The following is a 16,094-nucleotide window of genomic DNA, read 5'->3' on the forward strand; positions in this document are numbered from 1 at the left end:
CATGCTCCTAAAGAGCCTGGCAAATTTTCTACCCTTGGCTGGAATTTTTTTTTTCTTTTGAGGGGAGCTTGAAAAGAAAATCGGGGTAGGTTTGATCAGTGATTGTGCTGGAAATGGTTCAGGCTGGGAACTGCTAGTTGGACCAAAGGCTGGTTCTAGGAATTTCTCTCCTTGAGTGTTTTCGCAGTTGAATGTAAAGAGCCACCCCAGCACATTTTAAATTAATCTGTTCACGCCACTTCATCGAATATCCTGAGTTGGAAGGGATCCACAGGGATCAGCACAGTCCAGCTCCAAACTGCTTGTTCCAGCAGAGAGTGCTTGGAGCACCAGGTGGTGCTTACCTCAAATGGGACACCCCAAATTGTTCATAAAAATGTGGTTTAATGCCCAATTATTGGGCTGCCAGAGTGCATGTGGAAGCTAAGGCACTTGGTTTGGGCTTCCCATCTTGGAAGTGTCCAAGTTCTTGCTCAGATCCAGCCCCTGAAAGCAGGAGTGACCTGTGTCTAAATCAGAAGTGGGATGGCAGCTGTGTTCTCCACTGGGAGAGCACAAAAACAACCATTAACACCAGGCTGGGCAAAAATAAAGGCACGGAAAAATTACCATTGAGGAAAATTAAAACAAAAAAGCAAATTTTAACAGTGTTTCAGAAGAAGTCACAGGCAATTTTCCACTAAAAGGCTCAGGGTCTGGGGTTTCTGAACAACATCTCTTGCACAAGGTGGAAATTCAGCAGAGCAAGAGCAAACCTGGGAAAGATTCCCAGGAAATACTCAGACCTGGGAGCACGTTACCTCCATGGACTGTGATGAGGGTGGGAGTGAATAGCCAAGATGGGGAGGTAGAAAATAAAAAGATTTAGACCCGAGAGTCACGTGCATGGGAATAATGTTCACAATTAAAGATATCAATGAGAACTCCCGGAGAAAGAGGCCCTTTCTCAATGGAGAAGAAAAGGGACTGTCCAAGGAGATGTCTCTTGGGACTGCATCAGACAGAAACACGGAAAATTAAAACCGGAGCACTTAAAGGAACCCAAATCAGGCTCTTTTTTGTTGTTGTTGTTGTTAACTGAAGCGATTAAGCATTTTGCTTGGCTAATATCCTCTATCAGGTTGATGAGGTAAAGTGGCTCTTTAGAACGATTTGGGAACCGATTAATCCTCGCCTATGGCGATCAGTCAGCGACACACAGAGTTATTGGCTAACACGGGGTTTTCTGCTGCCTCACAGAGATCAACAAATTATTTCAAACAAGAAAGTTTCACGGAGAAAAATTCTGAGCGAGTTTGCTCGGAAACAGTCACCAATTGCACTTGTAAAGATCAGTCCCACGTTCCTTTAGGGCTGGCAAAATTGAGAGCTGTAACTTGTCATTTAAAACTCGAAAAAAAGGGTAAAACTCTGCCTGGGAGGGAGAGAGAGGGGGGAGAGGGGGAAGGAAGGCGGGAAGGGGAAGGGAACTGCAGAGGAATGAGGGACAAAGGGGAGAAATGAGGGAAGTGAAGGGGAAATGGGAACTGAGAGGAAATGAGGAAGACTGAGGGGAAAATGAGGGAGATCAAGGTGGGGGGGGGGAAGATGAGAACTGAGGGGAAAAATGAGGGAGAGTGAAGGGAAAAGAGGAAACTGAGAGGCAAAATGAAGAGGACTGAGGGGAATGAAGGTGACCGAGAGGAAAACTAAAATTGAGAGGAAATGTCTGAGACTGAGGTGAGAAATGAGGAAGAGTGCGGGGGAAAATCGGGGAGACTGAGGGGAAAAGGAGAAAAACATAAAATGAGGGATACTGAGGGGAAAAAACGAGGAAGACGAAGGGAAAAGGAGATGAACAGAGTGAAATGAGGGAGACTTGGGGATAAAATGCGTGAGACAAGGGGATACTGCAGGGAAAATAGGAACTGAGGGGGAAATGAGACTGAAGGGAAAAGGAGAGAAAATGAGGGGGGAATGAGAGAAACTGAAAGAAAATGAGGGAGACTGAGGGAAAAAGAGTGAAAGCAAAAAATCAGAAAGAAAAAGGAGAGCCACCAAGGGGAAAATGGAAACCGAGAGAAAATGTGGGAGATGGATGTGAGAAACGTGGAAAACGAAAAGAAATGGAAAGAAAATGAGAGAGTGTGGGCAACTGAAACAAGAGGGGGCAAAGGAAAAATGAGGGAGAAAAAAGGGAGAATAAAGGAGTAAAGGAAGACGGGGCAGAACAAGAGCAAATGAGAGAAACTCATTTGAATGAGGGGAAATAAGAGATAGGCAGGAAGGGGAGCACTGAGGGAAAATGAAAGACATCGAGGGGAAAATGAGACGGGAGAACGTGAGGGAGAGACGGAGAGAAAAAAGGCGCAGGAAGGAGCGATGAACAAGGCGAGCCCTGCCCGACCATCTCGGGCTGCTGAGCCCGCCGCATCGGGACCTGCGGCTTCCCTCGTTTCCCCTTGTTCCCACCTCATTTGCGTCGGGAATTGACACACCGTCGGGGAAACGTGGACCGAGGACGGCAAGGGAGGAGTAGGGGCGGGGTGGCACGGCCGGGAGCGCACGGCGAGGCCCACACGCCTGGTGCAGGTGTTGGTTGTGCACTAGGAGGAACATCGTGGGGGACAGAAGCGGGGACAGCAGCCGGAGCGGAGCGGCCGCCGCATCGCCCCACACGGGGCTGAGGGGGCGACCGGGCCCCGCTCCCGCCCCCCGCCTGACCCACAGCGCTGGCCCCGCCCACGGGCCCGCCCTCTCTGCAGCCCGCCCGACGCTCATTGGTGGAGAGTGCTGTCCATCACGGGGAGGAGAGCGGGGCCCCGCCCCGCGGCGTGCGGCGCGCGGGCATTGGCGGCGCGCGGGGGCCGCTGTGGCGCTGAGGCGGTTTCCGGTTCCGCGGGGCGGGCGCGGGGCTGGCGCTGCTTGTGAGTGACACACAATGAGGCGGGCGGCGGGGCCGTGAGGGGCCGCGACCGAGCAGGCGGCGGCCGAGGAGGTGGGGAGGGGGGTGGGGGGGACGGACAGAGCGGCTTCGCTCGTGGACAGAGCGGGGGAAGATATTCTCTCCCCCCCCGCCCCGCCGACCGGGCAGCGAAACCGCCGCGGCGGCGGGAGCGAGCGAGCGGGGCCCGCGGCGCTGCTGTGCCCAGCCATGGACAATCAGGTGAGGGGAGCGGCCGCGCCGCGCTGCCGGAGGGGTGGGGCGGTGCCGCCCCCCGCTCAGAGAGGGGGGCACGTAGGGAGGGACCCCCGGGGAGGGGGCCGTGAATGGGGGGGGGGCGCCCCTGTCCTCGGGAAGGGGGGGCTGGGGGGCATATATCTTCCTCACACCCTGTTTTTGGGGGGCACACCTCCTCCCAACCCCTCTTTTGGGGGGAGGGTGCATGTCTTCCCCACACCCTTTAAGGGGGGACATCTTCTCCCCATTCCCTTTGGGGGTGCACACTTTATCCCCAGCTGTTTTCGGGGAGCGCATCTCCTCATCGGTCCTATTTGGGGGGCACGCCTCCTCCTTCCCACACCATCTTGCGGGGGCACATCTCCTCTCCAATCCTGTTTGGGCGGCACACGTCCTCCTCACACCCCTTTGTGGGTTCATACCTCCTCCCTACAGCTCCCATTTAGGGGGCACGTCTCCATCTCACACCCTCTTGGGGGTGGCAGATCCCCCTCAATCCAATTTGAGGGATCACACCTCCTTCTCACTCCCCATTTGGGGAGGGTGCACGCCTTTTCCCCACTCCCGTTTTGGCGGACACGTCTCCTTAATCCCATTTGGGGGGCACACCTCATTCCCGCACCTTTCGCGTGGGCACACCTCCTTCCCACCCCCCCCGTTTCTGGGGGTGCATCATTTCCCCGGTCCCATTTGGGGGGACACATCACACCCCTCATTTGATGGGGACTCCTCCTTCCCACCCCACATTTGGGGGTCACACTCCCTCCCTCTCCCCACTGAGGGGGGACACGTCCCCACACTCTTCGGGGTGGGGGGGGAGGGTGCAGCCCTCTCCCCTCCGTGGGCGGCCGCTTCAGCCTCGCCCGCGGCAGGGGGTGTGAGCAGCATTTCCCGCAAATTCCTGCCTGGGATTATTGCCGGGGAGGGAGGTGCCGGCGGGGCGACCCCCCCCCCCCCGAGCCGCGCCTCCAAGGGTTAATGCCACCGGGAGAGTCCCTGGCGGCCCGGGGGGTTCCGGGATGCGTGCAGAAACTTCACCTGAGGTGATGGGGATGGGGAGCCTTTTGTGTGCGGGGAGCGGGTAACAGGTACCTCCGGGCTGAGGTTCGGGAACCAGCCCCGCTATCCTGGATAATCACCCGGAGGAGCGGGAATGGGAGCTGCTGATGGCTTTCAGGCAATTAGCACATCAAACAAAAACCAGAGCAGCCTTCAGAATGTTTATTGAGAAGTTGAAAGCAGGCTCCTTTGTATTATTACAAATTGTTTGAATAGGATCCTGATTTCCCTTTGTTGAGAGACACGCTTGGAAAAAAAAGGGAAAAAAACCCTCCATTTTCAGCGGAGCAACTTTGGATGCTGGTAATGTTGGGAGATCTTATTTTCAAATGTGTTTCAACTTCTGGCTTAATTCACAACGATTGTTAATTGGAGCAGGGTGTGAGGAGTGCAGCAAGTACAACTTTCACTCTCAGTTAAACAGTTCTCTTTTATGTTTAATTTCGGTGTCTTCCACACAGCCCCATCTGGTTCTCAGCTCCAATTTCTCAGCCGTTTCAACTCGGAAAGGCAGATTTTGTAGCCTGACAGTCATTTGCACTTCTCAGGAGAGGGGTAGTAACTGGCAACAGTAGCAGGATTTAAAGGGTAATTATGGAATCGATAACGTGAGGCTGCGGCACAGACTGGCTCAGGGGATGTGAACACTGTGGGAAGCATCCCAGATAAAGCAGGCCTGCAGGCACACTCCAATGCGAGCTCGGGATTTCGGCAGGCTGGCTCCACATAATGCTCTTGCAGCATTGGAGGGATTGCTGTGCTCAGAGTGAAGCACACCTTGCCTTTCTTCTCAGCCCTTAATGCGACATGAAAGAACAGCCGGCCCTGGGCCTTGGTTCTTAGAGCAGGAGCGAGGTGGGGCTGCTCTAGATAAGCCTTAAGAACAGGAAAAAATGGCCTGCCAAGAGAACTTGCAGAGGAAGGTATCCTAAAGAAATGCTGCAGCAATAATGGTGAAGGAATTAATGAGATGAGTTTGTCCCCGAGCCTTAGGATTGATGTGTTGGGTGGCTGAAGGTATTTTGCTGTAAAGATTTAAACTGCCTGAAAGAGTGTGTTAAAGCTTATGGTTGAAATTGGAACTGGACTGCAATTTGGGAGGTCAGGCTTTGATGCCTGGCGCTCTGCAGACCTCCTGTGAGAGCTTTTTACAACGACAAGAAGGCTGAGATGGAGCCACTTGTGCTTTTTCAGCAACTATTCACCACGCTCGGGAAAAAAATCTCGGGCTGGAGATGCAGAATATTTTTTGAGCATTAATTGTGATCACGCTCCTTGCTGCAGTTTGTCAGGGGGAAAAATAAGGATTACACTTTCCCTAAACATTTATCTGGAGCTTAGGAAGCTTTTTCTTTCCCTGCTCATTGTCTGACATGCCCTTGGTTTGGCTCCGGGTCAACATGTAATATAGGTAATGACAAATAATGCTGCCTCTCCCAATGGTAATTGGGACTTGCTAGGAAGAGCAAGACACTTATTTTCAAGCCTGAAGTGAAGAATGGGGTAGGGACTGAAAGCAGCCCTTTTTTTTTTTTTTCTACAAGCCTCCCGGTGTTGAAGGTGGATTTTGTTAGGTTTAGCTTGTAATCACTGCTGCTGCTCTGGTTTGTGTAACAAATGTACAAAAAAGTTGGGTACCTTGAGTTATTCTGTGTCTACAAATGTGGCTCTAAGATTTCCTTGATTTATCTTGTGTCTGAATCCCATTTGCCTTTTCTCTGTTACATCTGTTTAATTCATTTCCTTTCTCCTGGCTGTGAAGTCTGCAATACTATGTGGATTTTCACCATTAATTTCATTTGGTTTTAAGGCACTTAATGGGATTTTTGTGCTTTGAGCCAGACATGGAATACACCTTCTCTGTTACTCAGTGATCAGAGTAGGACTCAGGAGTGCAAATCAGAATTAGGTCAGTTTAGTGTTGGACATTGTATGGGCAGATATGTTAACTTGGTCTTTGAAAGTGAAATAATAAAATATATTCAGAACCATACAGGAAACCTAATTTTCTTCTCATGCGTGATATATTCTAGAGAATATCATAAACCACCAATTCACGGTCTGATTTTTCCTGTTTCGAGATGAGTTTTCTGTCAGTGCTGTGAATTCTGTAAGCTGTGAACATCAAGTTCTGTCTCTTTCTAGAAATAAAGATTCCTCAATTAGGACTTTGCTGACAATTTAACTGATAAGTGAGGCAGAGAAGCCGATCCCTCTTGTAGAGCTGCTTTCTCTGCAATGTTAATATTAGGAAGAAAATAGGTATGAAATGGTGCTGGAGCTATTTTTGTGCCAGCTTTGCCGTTGAGAACGGCGGTTTGCAGTCCGAGGCTTATCCCCACATGGGGGCTGTTGTCCTCCCAGTGCCTCCCAGCACGGTTTTATGTTGTCTGTGCTCACACTCCTGCCTCTGTCCCCACGCAGTGCACGGTGCAGGTGAAGCTGGAGCTGGGGCATCGGGCCCAGCTGCGCAAGAAGCCGACCACGGAAGGGTTCACCCACGACTGGATGGTGTTCGTGCGGGGCCCGGAGCAGTGCGACATCCAGCACTTCGTGGAGCGCGTCGTCTTCCGGCTGCACGAGAGTTTCCCAAAACCCAAGAGAGGTCAGAGGGGGCTGGACGTGGTTTATCTCTATGAAAGAGCATTTTGCAAGTCGAGGTTGTGTTGAACTGTCACTTTTCTGTGAAATATCTCCTTAAAGAGTAGCGAAATGTCCATTGCGTGCACTCCAGTTTTAACCTTTCCCCGCTGTGTTTGAGGAAGGTCAGGGAGAGTGGGACCTTTCTTCTGTTGAAAGGGCAGGAGGTGAGCTGCTTTCTCCTTTTATTTAAGCATTAGTACGTGCAGGTTCTCAAGACGCAAGTGACAGCAGAAGATAATTTATGTTATACAATGGGAAAGATGGGTTTGATTTGTTGGAATTTGCCAGCAAAAGCTGGAAGCGCGTGAGAGATGCTTTAATACTGGGCTCAGATGGGTATTGGGTATGGAGAGTTTTCCCAATTCTTGCAATTTCTAGTCTCAGGTGCCAGTTCAGGTAGCCTTAACTCAGCTGAAGTCAATACTGCCATGGGGTGATGGTTTCTTTGCTGTGCATTCCCCCTGCAAGCCCGGTGCAGTCACTGTGGTTGGGTTGGAGTGTTATTTTCTGATTTGGTTTCTGACTCTGTAGCAGAACAAACCTTATTCTTGACATGGGGCAGCAGGAGCTCATGAAGTAGAGGAGGAGGAGCAGGAATTGCCCTTCTCAGGGGCAGTGCAGTTACATCTGTGTAGGATTGTGTAACTGAAGCTGCAGTGCTTTAAGAAATACAAGATACCCGTGAGAATTGTTCTATGTGCATTCTTGGAAATGCTGCTGTGGGAGCAGGACACTCGGGATGCCTTAGGACAACCTGTGACATTGGGTATTTGTGGTGGAAAGGATCTGAGAGGTGCTCAGCCTTCACAGGGGTGTGACTCTGGTCTGTGTGTTGATAATATCTCCTTCAAACTGCTCTGCTAAAACTGATGTATGAGAAGCAGGTACAGGACTGAGCTGAAAGCTGATTTATAGAATAAAAATGCAGTTTGTGGGTTACAGTTCTTGTCTTCTGGTGCAATTAATTTATTACAAATAACTGCGTGGGGGTAGTACATAGAATCCCAGAATGGTTTGGGTTGGAAGGACCCTTAAAACCCATCCCATTCCATCCCCTACCATGGCAGGGACAACTCCCATGATCCCAGGCTGCTCCAAGCCCCAATGTCCAACCTGGCCTTGGGCACTGCCAGGGATCCAGGGGCAGCCACAGCTGCTCTGGGCACCCTGTGCCAGGGCCTCACCACCCTCCCAGGGAACAATTCCTAATTCCCAATATCCCATCCAGCCCTGCCCTCTGGCAGTGTAAAACCGTGGCCTTTGCTCAGTCAGTTGCTGTAACATCTGCCTTTACAGGGGTATTTTTACCCAGTCCCTGGGTTTCCATGTTTACTTGAGCTTGCTGCTAATGCCAGTGTGCCTTTGACCGGGTCATGTCTGGGTTGTACCTAAATCCTGTGGTAAGTGCCTCTCCTATTCCTGAGTTGATTTGAAGGGTTTCTTCAGATCCCTCTTGGAGCAGATCCTGGTGCTGAAGGTGGGCTCGTGCTGCTGGCAGATTGCTCTTGGAGCCCTTGGAATTTGTCAGAATAGAGTGGCAGAGGAACAAAGGCTGCTTGGCAGATAGGCTTAAGATTCCTGCTGCCATATTGGCACTGCTCTTTGGTTTGGGATTTTTCCCTCTAATTGACAGGGTTCTTACATGAAATTCAAGTTAAAGCAAGTCTAGAGGTTCTTATTATTTTTAGTGATGCCCTTTTTTTCTCAGTTGCATTTGGAGTGCTGCTTTCCAGCACCTTAATGATGGTAGAAGTGCTTAGAGCTGGGTGCGGATAGTACAGCTACATTAAAGGAAAATAATTTGTGTGCTTTTAGGTTTGATGTACTGTTTCCTAATCATATTAATTACTTGGAATTCTTAAGAGAAACTCAAAAGATTTGCACTGAATTCCTCTAATTACCTAATTGACTTTATTTACATATATCGTAGTACATAAATTATATGCAAGTGCATCCGGTTCCTGAGAGGGAGAATATCTGTGTGGGTCTCGTGTTTCTCCTGGCAGCTGCTGTGTGCTGCTACATCATGGCCAGAGAAGTGATCCTGGAATCCTTCAAATGGGTTATCCTGGAATGGATAATGAGAAGGATTCAGGAGCATGAACCCACACCAGATAGCGGGACAGGGGGAACTGAGGCAGGGACATGCAGATTAGTTTTTGAGAAGCAATTAACTTTTCTAATTGCTGTTTCTGCAGTAAGCAGCTCTGACCTTAGCAGCAAACTGGTTCACCTTCCTTGTGTGTAAAATAAATAGCAGTGCTCACCTGCCCTTCAGGTTTGTTCACCTGTGGGGGAAGCAACAGCCTGCAGCGTGGCTGTTACCCAGCTGTGAGCCCTGAGGAGTGCAGGGCAGTGTTAGAAGGAAAAAAATAATCACCTGCTTGTGTGTTCCACCTTTTGGGTCTTGGCCTTTCCTTGCCAGGCACTTGGAGCTGGCAGTTTGCATTGTTGTGGAACTGCCCAGAAATGTAATTGTGTCTGGGTGCACAGGAGGGGAAGGATCTCACTGAGACTCGGGCCTGCAGTGTTTTATGTTTCCGTTCCATGGGAGGAGCTAAGAACAGATTTCATGTTCTTAACTAAGCCTGTGGCCACCATCTTATTCTGTGTGGGTTTTTCCACAAAGGTCAGTCTTTTAACTGTGCTCTGAGTTGTCAGAGGCCCAGTTCTCCTCTTGCAGCTCCTTTTTGGCTCAGATAAAGTTGTGCTGAATTCCAAGTTCACATTTATTTGTTCTCTTTCAGTGTGCAAGGAGCCCCCCTACAAGGTGGAGGAGTCTGGCTATGCTGGCTTCATTATGCCTATTGAAGTGCACTTCAAAAACAAGGTAGAATCTGATTTCTGGTCTTCTAATTGTTTTGAGCTGTGCCAGAGCCTGAAACTGCCTGACAGAACGACTCTAAATTATGTGACTGTTTTATGTGTGTGTTTTTTATTAGTCTAATAAATAGAATTTAACTGGGAGTTGGAAGCTCCTGCCAGACTTCAAAAGAAAGGTTTTGGCAGAAATGGAATTGCATAGAAAGGTGATACCAGGACAGTGGATGGTCCTGGAGATTCTGAGCAGGGGTTGTACCACTTGTAGCTTCTTGAGCATGGAGAATATTAAACCAATTTAAAATCTTTGATCACATATGGAAGTAAATAAACATAAAACACTGCTATGATAAATATTTGTAAACACTGTTGATTGTCAATATATTAAAAAATCTGCTTTTGAATTTGCAAGCTTATTAAATTTAACTGTATAGGTATGAAATCTGCAGAGGCCCAAGACAAACATTTGCATGTGTAGCACAAGTATTTAGAGCTGCGTTAAAGATATCCTTGTTCTAACTCAGTGCTCTTCCAGAAAGAAAGCACTAAATATTTTAAGTCTTAAGATGCATTGCCAGCAAGTATATGAAAGTTAAAATTTGGATTTATTGCTTGCGTTAAGTCTACCACAGAGGTCACATGCTGTAGGTTATGAAAACAGGGAATTGGGCACTTATGTTCATATTACCTCAGTTTCAGTTAAATTGTTTTGTTAAACATGAATAATGGATGTTTCTGGGTTTGATTACTGCTTAAATAATAAAATAAAAACTAATGTTTTGCTTATGATCCCTAAGAGGGAACTGAGGTAAAGTAAACCAAAAATGTTGAGCCACATCCCTGTAATCTGTGCTCTCCCACCCCCTCAGCTCTCCCAGCAGCAGCCCTTAGCCCAGGTGTGTTGACAGCACACCACATGGAGCAGCTTCATTCTATTTAGCTTCCCATCCTCCTTTCCCTGGCCCTCCCACAAACATCTGTCTGCTGTTTCCTTCTGTCCCCACTCCAGCCCGGGATGCTCTCCTGGCAGTGTCACTTTGTGAATAATCAGCATTTTGGGTTGGGTTCTTGGCCTACCACATTGCTCTGACCCTACCTCATGGGTTGGAGGAATAAGCCAGATAATGAGATTGAGCCCCAGAAGACAGAATGGCCTCCTAAACCTGGGAATGTTTTGCCCACAAGTTGTTTTTTGAGTGGGTAGGGTAAGCCAAAAGGCTGGGAAGAAAAATGACAGGCAGGGGCTGAGGGTGAATGTTGTTGGTAAAAGCAGCTTTTTTAGCAAACACTGAAAACTACGACTTGAGTGCAACAAAAACACCTCAAAAGTTTGAAAGCAGTTCTACTTCTGGTGACTTTTGTGAGGTTTGAGATGGGAATCAGAAAATTCTCCATCTGCACTAAATGTTGGCTTAAGTCAGGTTCAAAATCCTTTACACTCCTGAGCAAAAACTGTGAACTTCTCCAGGCCGATTCCTTAAAAGTGAAACCTCTAATGCCTGGGAGGGGTGAACTGTGTCTTAGTGCTGCCCATTCCTTTTATTTTCCCTTCTTTCTTCACCCAGCCATTCCCCACTCTTCTCTTTTCCCTGCAGCTCTCCAACGGTTTCTTTCACAAACCTCAGCTCTCCCTTATTTCTGTATCTTTTTGTAGGTGCCCACGTTTGCTGTGACTGCCATCTGCATTCTTGTGTTTTCTTTTCCCTCTGTCCCTCATACTCCCATGTTCCTTGTGTAATATGGAGCTGGCAGCTTTTCTGACTAGAACTTGCTTTCACACCCACTGGGGTCATCACTCCTCATTGTTTCTCCACGCACGTGACTGCAGAGTTGTTCCCAAGCACTGAGCAGAGAGGTGGCTTTTATAAATAAGGGAAATAGGTGGGCTCTGTTCTCCCTGGAAACAATGGAAGGAGCTGTTAATTTAGGAGAAGGCTCTTTGTTTCTGACATTTTGGTCTTCAGAAACATGACAAATAAATAGGAGAACAGGTTGAGTTGCAGACTTGTTTTAAAATCTACAGATCTTCAAAACACTCATTTTTGCCCTGTTTTTTAGCTGCATGTTTTCTGGAGAAGTTCTTTTCCATTTTTAAGATGATTAACAAATTGCTAATTAAGGAGATTCAAGGCAGCACCTCTCATTATTTAATTGGGCCAAGGGGTGGTTGAGGGAAAAGGTTCCATATTCCATGTCATTGGAACAAAGACGTGTTTTTAGATTCAGCCATGTACTCACTTAGGATTGCAGGGAGCTCAGAAGCTGCTGCTGAGGGGCTGACAGGGACAGGAGCCCAGCAAGGGCTGGAGCTGTGTCAGGGCTTGGGCTGGAGCTCAGGGAAAGGTTCTTCTTTCCCCCGAGGGTGCTGGGCACTGCCCAGGCTCCCCAGGGAATGGTCCCGGCCCCAAGGCTGCCAGAGCTCCAGGAGCGTTTGGACACCGCTCTCAGGGATGCTCAGGGTGGGATTGTTGGGGTGTCTGGGCAGGGACAGGGGCTGCACTGATGATCCCTGAGGGTCCCTTCCCACTTAGGATATTCCAGGATTCTATGTGAAGAGTTGGACTCCTCTGTCCACCACTGCACAGTGATGGTGCCATCTGGAAATTTAAGAGCTCTGATCATTTTCAGTGAGTGGAGTTGAAGGAAATGCCAGAGGTAAATACTTCTACAAAGACAGAAATGCAAAGACTGGGATATAGTAAAAATTTAAAAGATAAAGAGGAGGAGGAGGAGGAATGGCAGAGGTCTAGTATATGCAGCTTGTGTTCTCCTGAATTAAAGAAGGTGTTAAAACACCAAATAAATCAAAGTGTTCATTACTTCAAGACTTTGTTCTCACTCTGCTCTGTTTAAACCTGTTGACACTGGTGGGGATCAGCTGGTGTGTGTGCAGCAGATATTGTGAATTGTTTACAGCATTTGGGACTCATCCTTGAGTAATTCTTCTTCAAGTAGAGGGTATGGATTGGTTCTGGGGTTGGGGTGAAAAGGCTCTTTGGAGGTGACTGGACAGGGGAACTGGGTGGCTTTTGTGGCCATATGTTCCTCACATTGTGACACATTTTTGTTGATGTGTGTGTGGCCTCAGCTGAAGCCAGACTTGCAGAGGCTTTGGGATTTGTTTATCGATGCGTGTTTAGCTTTGTGAAGGTGAGAAGAGAAAGGATTTAAAAGAGTGAGCCAGTCTGTGGAGATCGATCTTTGCCATGGTTGGCTGAATTTTTTTTTTTCCCCCCACAGTTTAAACCTCCTTTCTTAGCCATTTCCTTTCCCTGTTCTGATTTTTTACGGGGATGACAAATCCTGGCTTTCAGAGACCGTGTGCTCTTTGCTTTGGCTAAAGAAATACCAACCTGTGCTCTGGGAAGGAGCAGCTTTACTAAGAACAGTTTTAATGAAATTAGGGATTTTTTAAAGCAACTTGGCATAAAATTGCCCATTGACTCTTTGTGTTGGAGGACTACTTTTTTATCGTTGTTGTGTGTTTGGAGCAAGAGACTTGGTACTCTTGGTGGCTTTTTGTCAGATGGGGAAGTGTCAGCAGAGTGTGAAAAAGGTGTAAGAGCCTGTTCTTATCCTCTGTGAACATTGCTGGCCTGTGTTTGTCCTTCCTGTGCTGCAATCCAGCTCATCCATGAGTAGATGCTTTTTCAGAGCTGGTGTTTGAATTGCAGAATATAAATTGTGAATATTGCAGTGAGCCTGGGCAGTTGGGGGCTCTGAGCAGCCACAGGATTTGTGGTCTCCTTTAACACTGGCAGAGCCTTTGCTGCTGTAACTGATCCTGAAAAACAAATGGCAGGGGCTCAGCAGGTTGATTGATAAAGCTTTTGAAAGTCGAGTTGGCTAATGACAGCAGATCATTTGGACTGGAAATGTTAGTGTGCTATTTTTGTTTTGAAATCCTTTGTGTTCCTGTAACGAGGGCTGCTGTGAGTGGCTTCTGGTGCTCAAATCGATACAAACCGGGTACAACAAATGCGTTGCTGTTTTTCTCCTGCTCTTCCCCTTCCCTCTCCCCCTCAATTTCCACAGTCTGGAAGCTTTTTTTCATTGTTGTCTCCAAATAAATCTCTTCTAGTGGTACACGTTGTAATCTGGAGACTGTAATACAGGTCTGGCTTTGGTATTCATTCCCTGTGACATTTTTTGCATCCTAATCAAATTAGATCAATCCTCCCCACAAAGCTAAAGGTCTAGTAGATTTTCATGTTATTCTGATATAAGGCAGATGATATTAATGCAACATGGATAAGATGTTGTATTAAAGTCTTTTTAAAGATGCTACCTCCTAATTTTAGTGCTAGAGATAAAAGGCTTCCAGGATTTACATAATGGATACATGGAACTTGGGCTTTTTCTATTAGCGAGGAGATAAGCAAAGAAAGCAGAGAAATTTGTTTGATTTTTCCAGTGAGGTTCAAAAGAAAAATACGCATATTTTACCCCTTCTGCAACCTTTTTAGAGGTGATATAGAAAGCAAATAGAGAAATATTGGACAAGGGGAAAATTATTTGTGTATCAAAGTAGGGACTCAGTGGAGACATTGTAGGTGGGCTGCACATATGGCAGGGGAGGTGAAACAGGATCAGCTACAACTGGTGTCAGGACTGTGCCATCAGGAAGGCATTGGCCTGGGAGGTACTCCTAAGGAAGGTCGAAGAGCCTCTGTTTGCATGAGATACTTGATTTTACTGGAATTGCCATTTGGGGCAGGATGTGCACAGATCTGAGGAGAGGAGAGCAGCTTTTACCTGTTGGAGTTAGCTCAGTGTTGCTGACAGTTGGGGAAGGAGGAGTGAAACTTGTCCTTTTGTCTGCCTTTTGTGGGAAATGTTTTAGCTCTGTTCTGTACCATGTTCCTTCCCAATCCTGCAGCAATTCCTTTTGTCCTGCTGCTGCTGACCAGGGAATCTTTGCTTTTACCTTTTTCTGTCAGAAATTAGGATGGATTATCAATTTACACATTCTTTTATCTGAGCAGGGCCAAAACCCCTGGGGTGTGTATGTTTGAGTGGCTATTCAGTGTGGCATGTCCATAGGCACCTCCAGATGCTGAAAATACTTATATATATTTAGATAGATAGATTTGCATTGTCTGGCAAGGCTGTGTTTGCAAAGACAGAAGCTTTATCAGCCATGCCAGCTTCATATCAGGTATTTGTGGGAGTTAGAAGATTATTAAGTGCTGTCTTGGAGTAGTAAAGTAGCTATAAAGAGATGTATTTACACTAATCTATATTATTTATACACATATATTTATTGTACTCATTGTATATATATATAAAAGAAAAATGTATTAGGAAAACCTAATTTTCAAACAAAGTAATAAGTGTCTGATGGAGGAAAATCACAAATGCTTAACCCTGGAGAATCTCCCAAAAGATAAGGGTGCTTCATAGATTCCTGAGTTGAACATAAGGTTGATTATTTCAAAATCTGAATATTGGGCTATTCCCTTTCCAGTGCCCTGTCTGGAAGCTGCCCCAGGACCAGTCAGACGGGTTGTACCAGCCTGGGAGGGGGGTTCATTTCTCCAGACGTTCCGGATAAATGCTTCTGTCAGGCTGGATCTATGGCAGAGGGGAAGTGGTGTTAGATGTTATAGTTATTGAATAACCATGAGCCTGCTTCCTTGGTGCGCTACATTTTTGTAGATAATTTTGTTTTATGGCTTTCTAAAAGTGATTTATGAGCTTCATGTGCACGCTACCAGTGAAATCCTTTGATTTGTGTTAAGTGGCAAAGGGCACACCCTGCCTTAAAAACAAGACAAGGAAATTTTAACAAAAGACTTTTAAAAATTCCTCCTCTTACGAAAAGTGCCAAAAGAACTTTAACCCATTACTTCAGAACTCAAAGGAAAAATAAAGCAGCTTCAGAGCTCGTAACAGCGCAGTGGCAGGCGGTGCAGACAGGAAGCAGTAAAAATAAAACCTAATGTACCCAGCTCAGGAGATTGGAGGTGGAATAGGGGGATTCACTGGATGAAGGGAAGTTTACAGCAGCTGCAAATAAAAGCTCTGGCTTTGTGGTACTCACTTGTAGTTTACTTCTCTGGCATCCTGGGATTTAAGGGGGCAGATGCAAAGTGAGGTTTTGAGGGGCCTTGCTGAGACATCCCTGTACCAGCTTAACCATTTCATGGCCAAACGCACCACTGAATTTGAATCTGAACAATTCATATCTACCAGTTAGAAATGGACGTGATCCACCCTTTTTAAAGCCTTTCTTGGATGTAGGGCCTTTTATGGTTTTGGGAACAGCAAAGTTGTCTTCCTTTGTCAGTTTTTCTGATTGACATCAAGGAATATCAAGGAAGGTAGAATTATCTAAGAGCAAAGCTTGGCTTGTGTGTAGTTGCTACTGAAGCAGCAGTACATGAAGGATGCACGGAGTTGTCTGGACCAA

The 16,094-nt window shown here is 47.2% G+C and overlaps 1 protein-coding gene across 1 annotated transcript in view; it reads left to right on the top strand.

Annotated features, from left to right (window-relative positions):
- Nucleotides 1-3,043: 3,043 nt before the first annotated feature.
- MLLT1 (MLLT1 super elongation complex subunit) overlaps nucleotides 3,044-16,094 on the top strand; it is a 29,765-nt gene continuing 16,714 nt past the window's right edge. The window contains exons 1-3 of the mRNA XM_062509957.1: nucleotides 3,044-3,145; nucleotides 6,644-6,824; nucleotides 9,610-9,692. Coding sequence (XP_062365941.1) covers nucleotides 3,134-3,145; nucleotides 6,644-6,824; nucleotides 9,610-9,692 — 276 coding nt within the window. The 5' untranslated portion in view covers nucleotides 3,044-3,133. The remainder of the gene's footprint in view (nucleotides 3,146-6,643; nucleotides 6,825-9,609; nucleotides 9,693-16,094) is intronic.

This window comes from Cinclus cinclus, chromosome 28, assembly GCF_963662255.1.
Source record: "Cinclus cinclus chromosome 28, bCinCin1.1, whole genome shotgun sequence".
Lineage (NCBI taxonomy): Eukaryota > Metazoa > Chordata > Aves > Passeriformes > Cinclidae > Cinclus > Cinclus cinclus.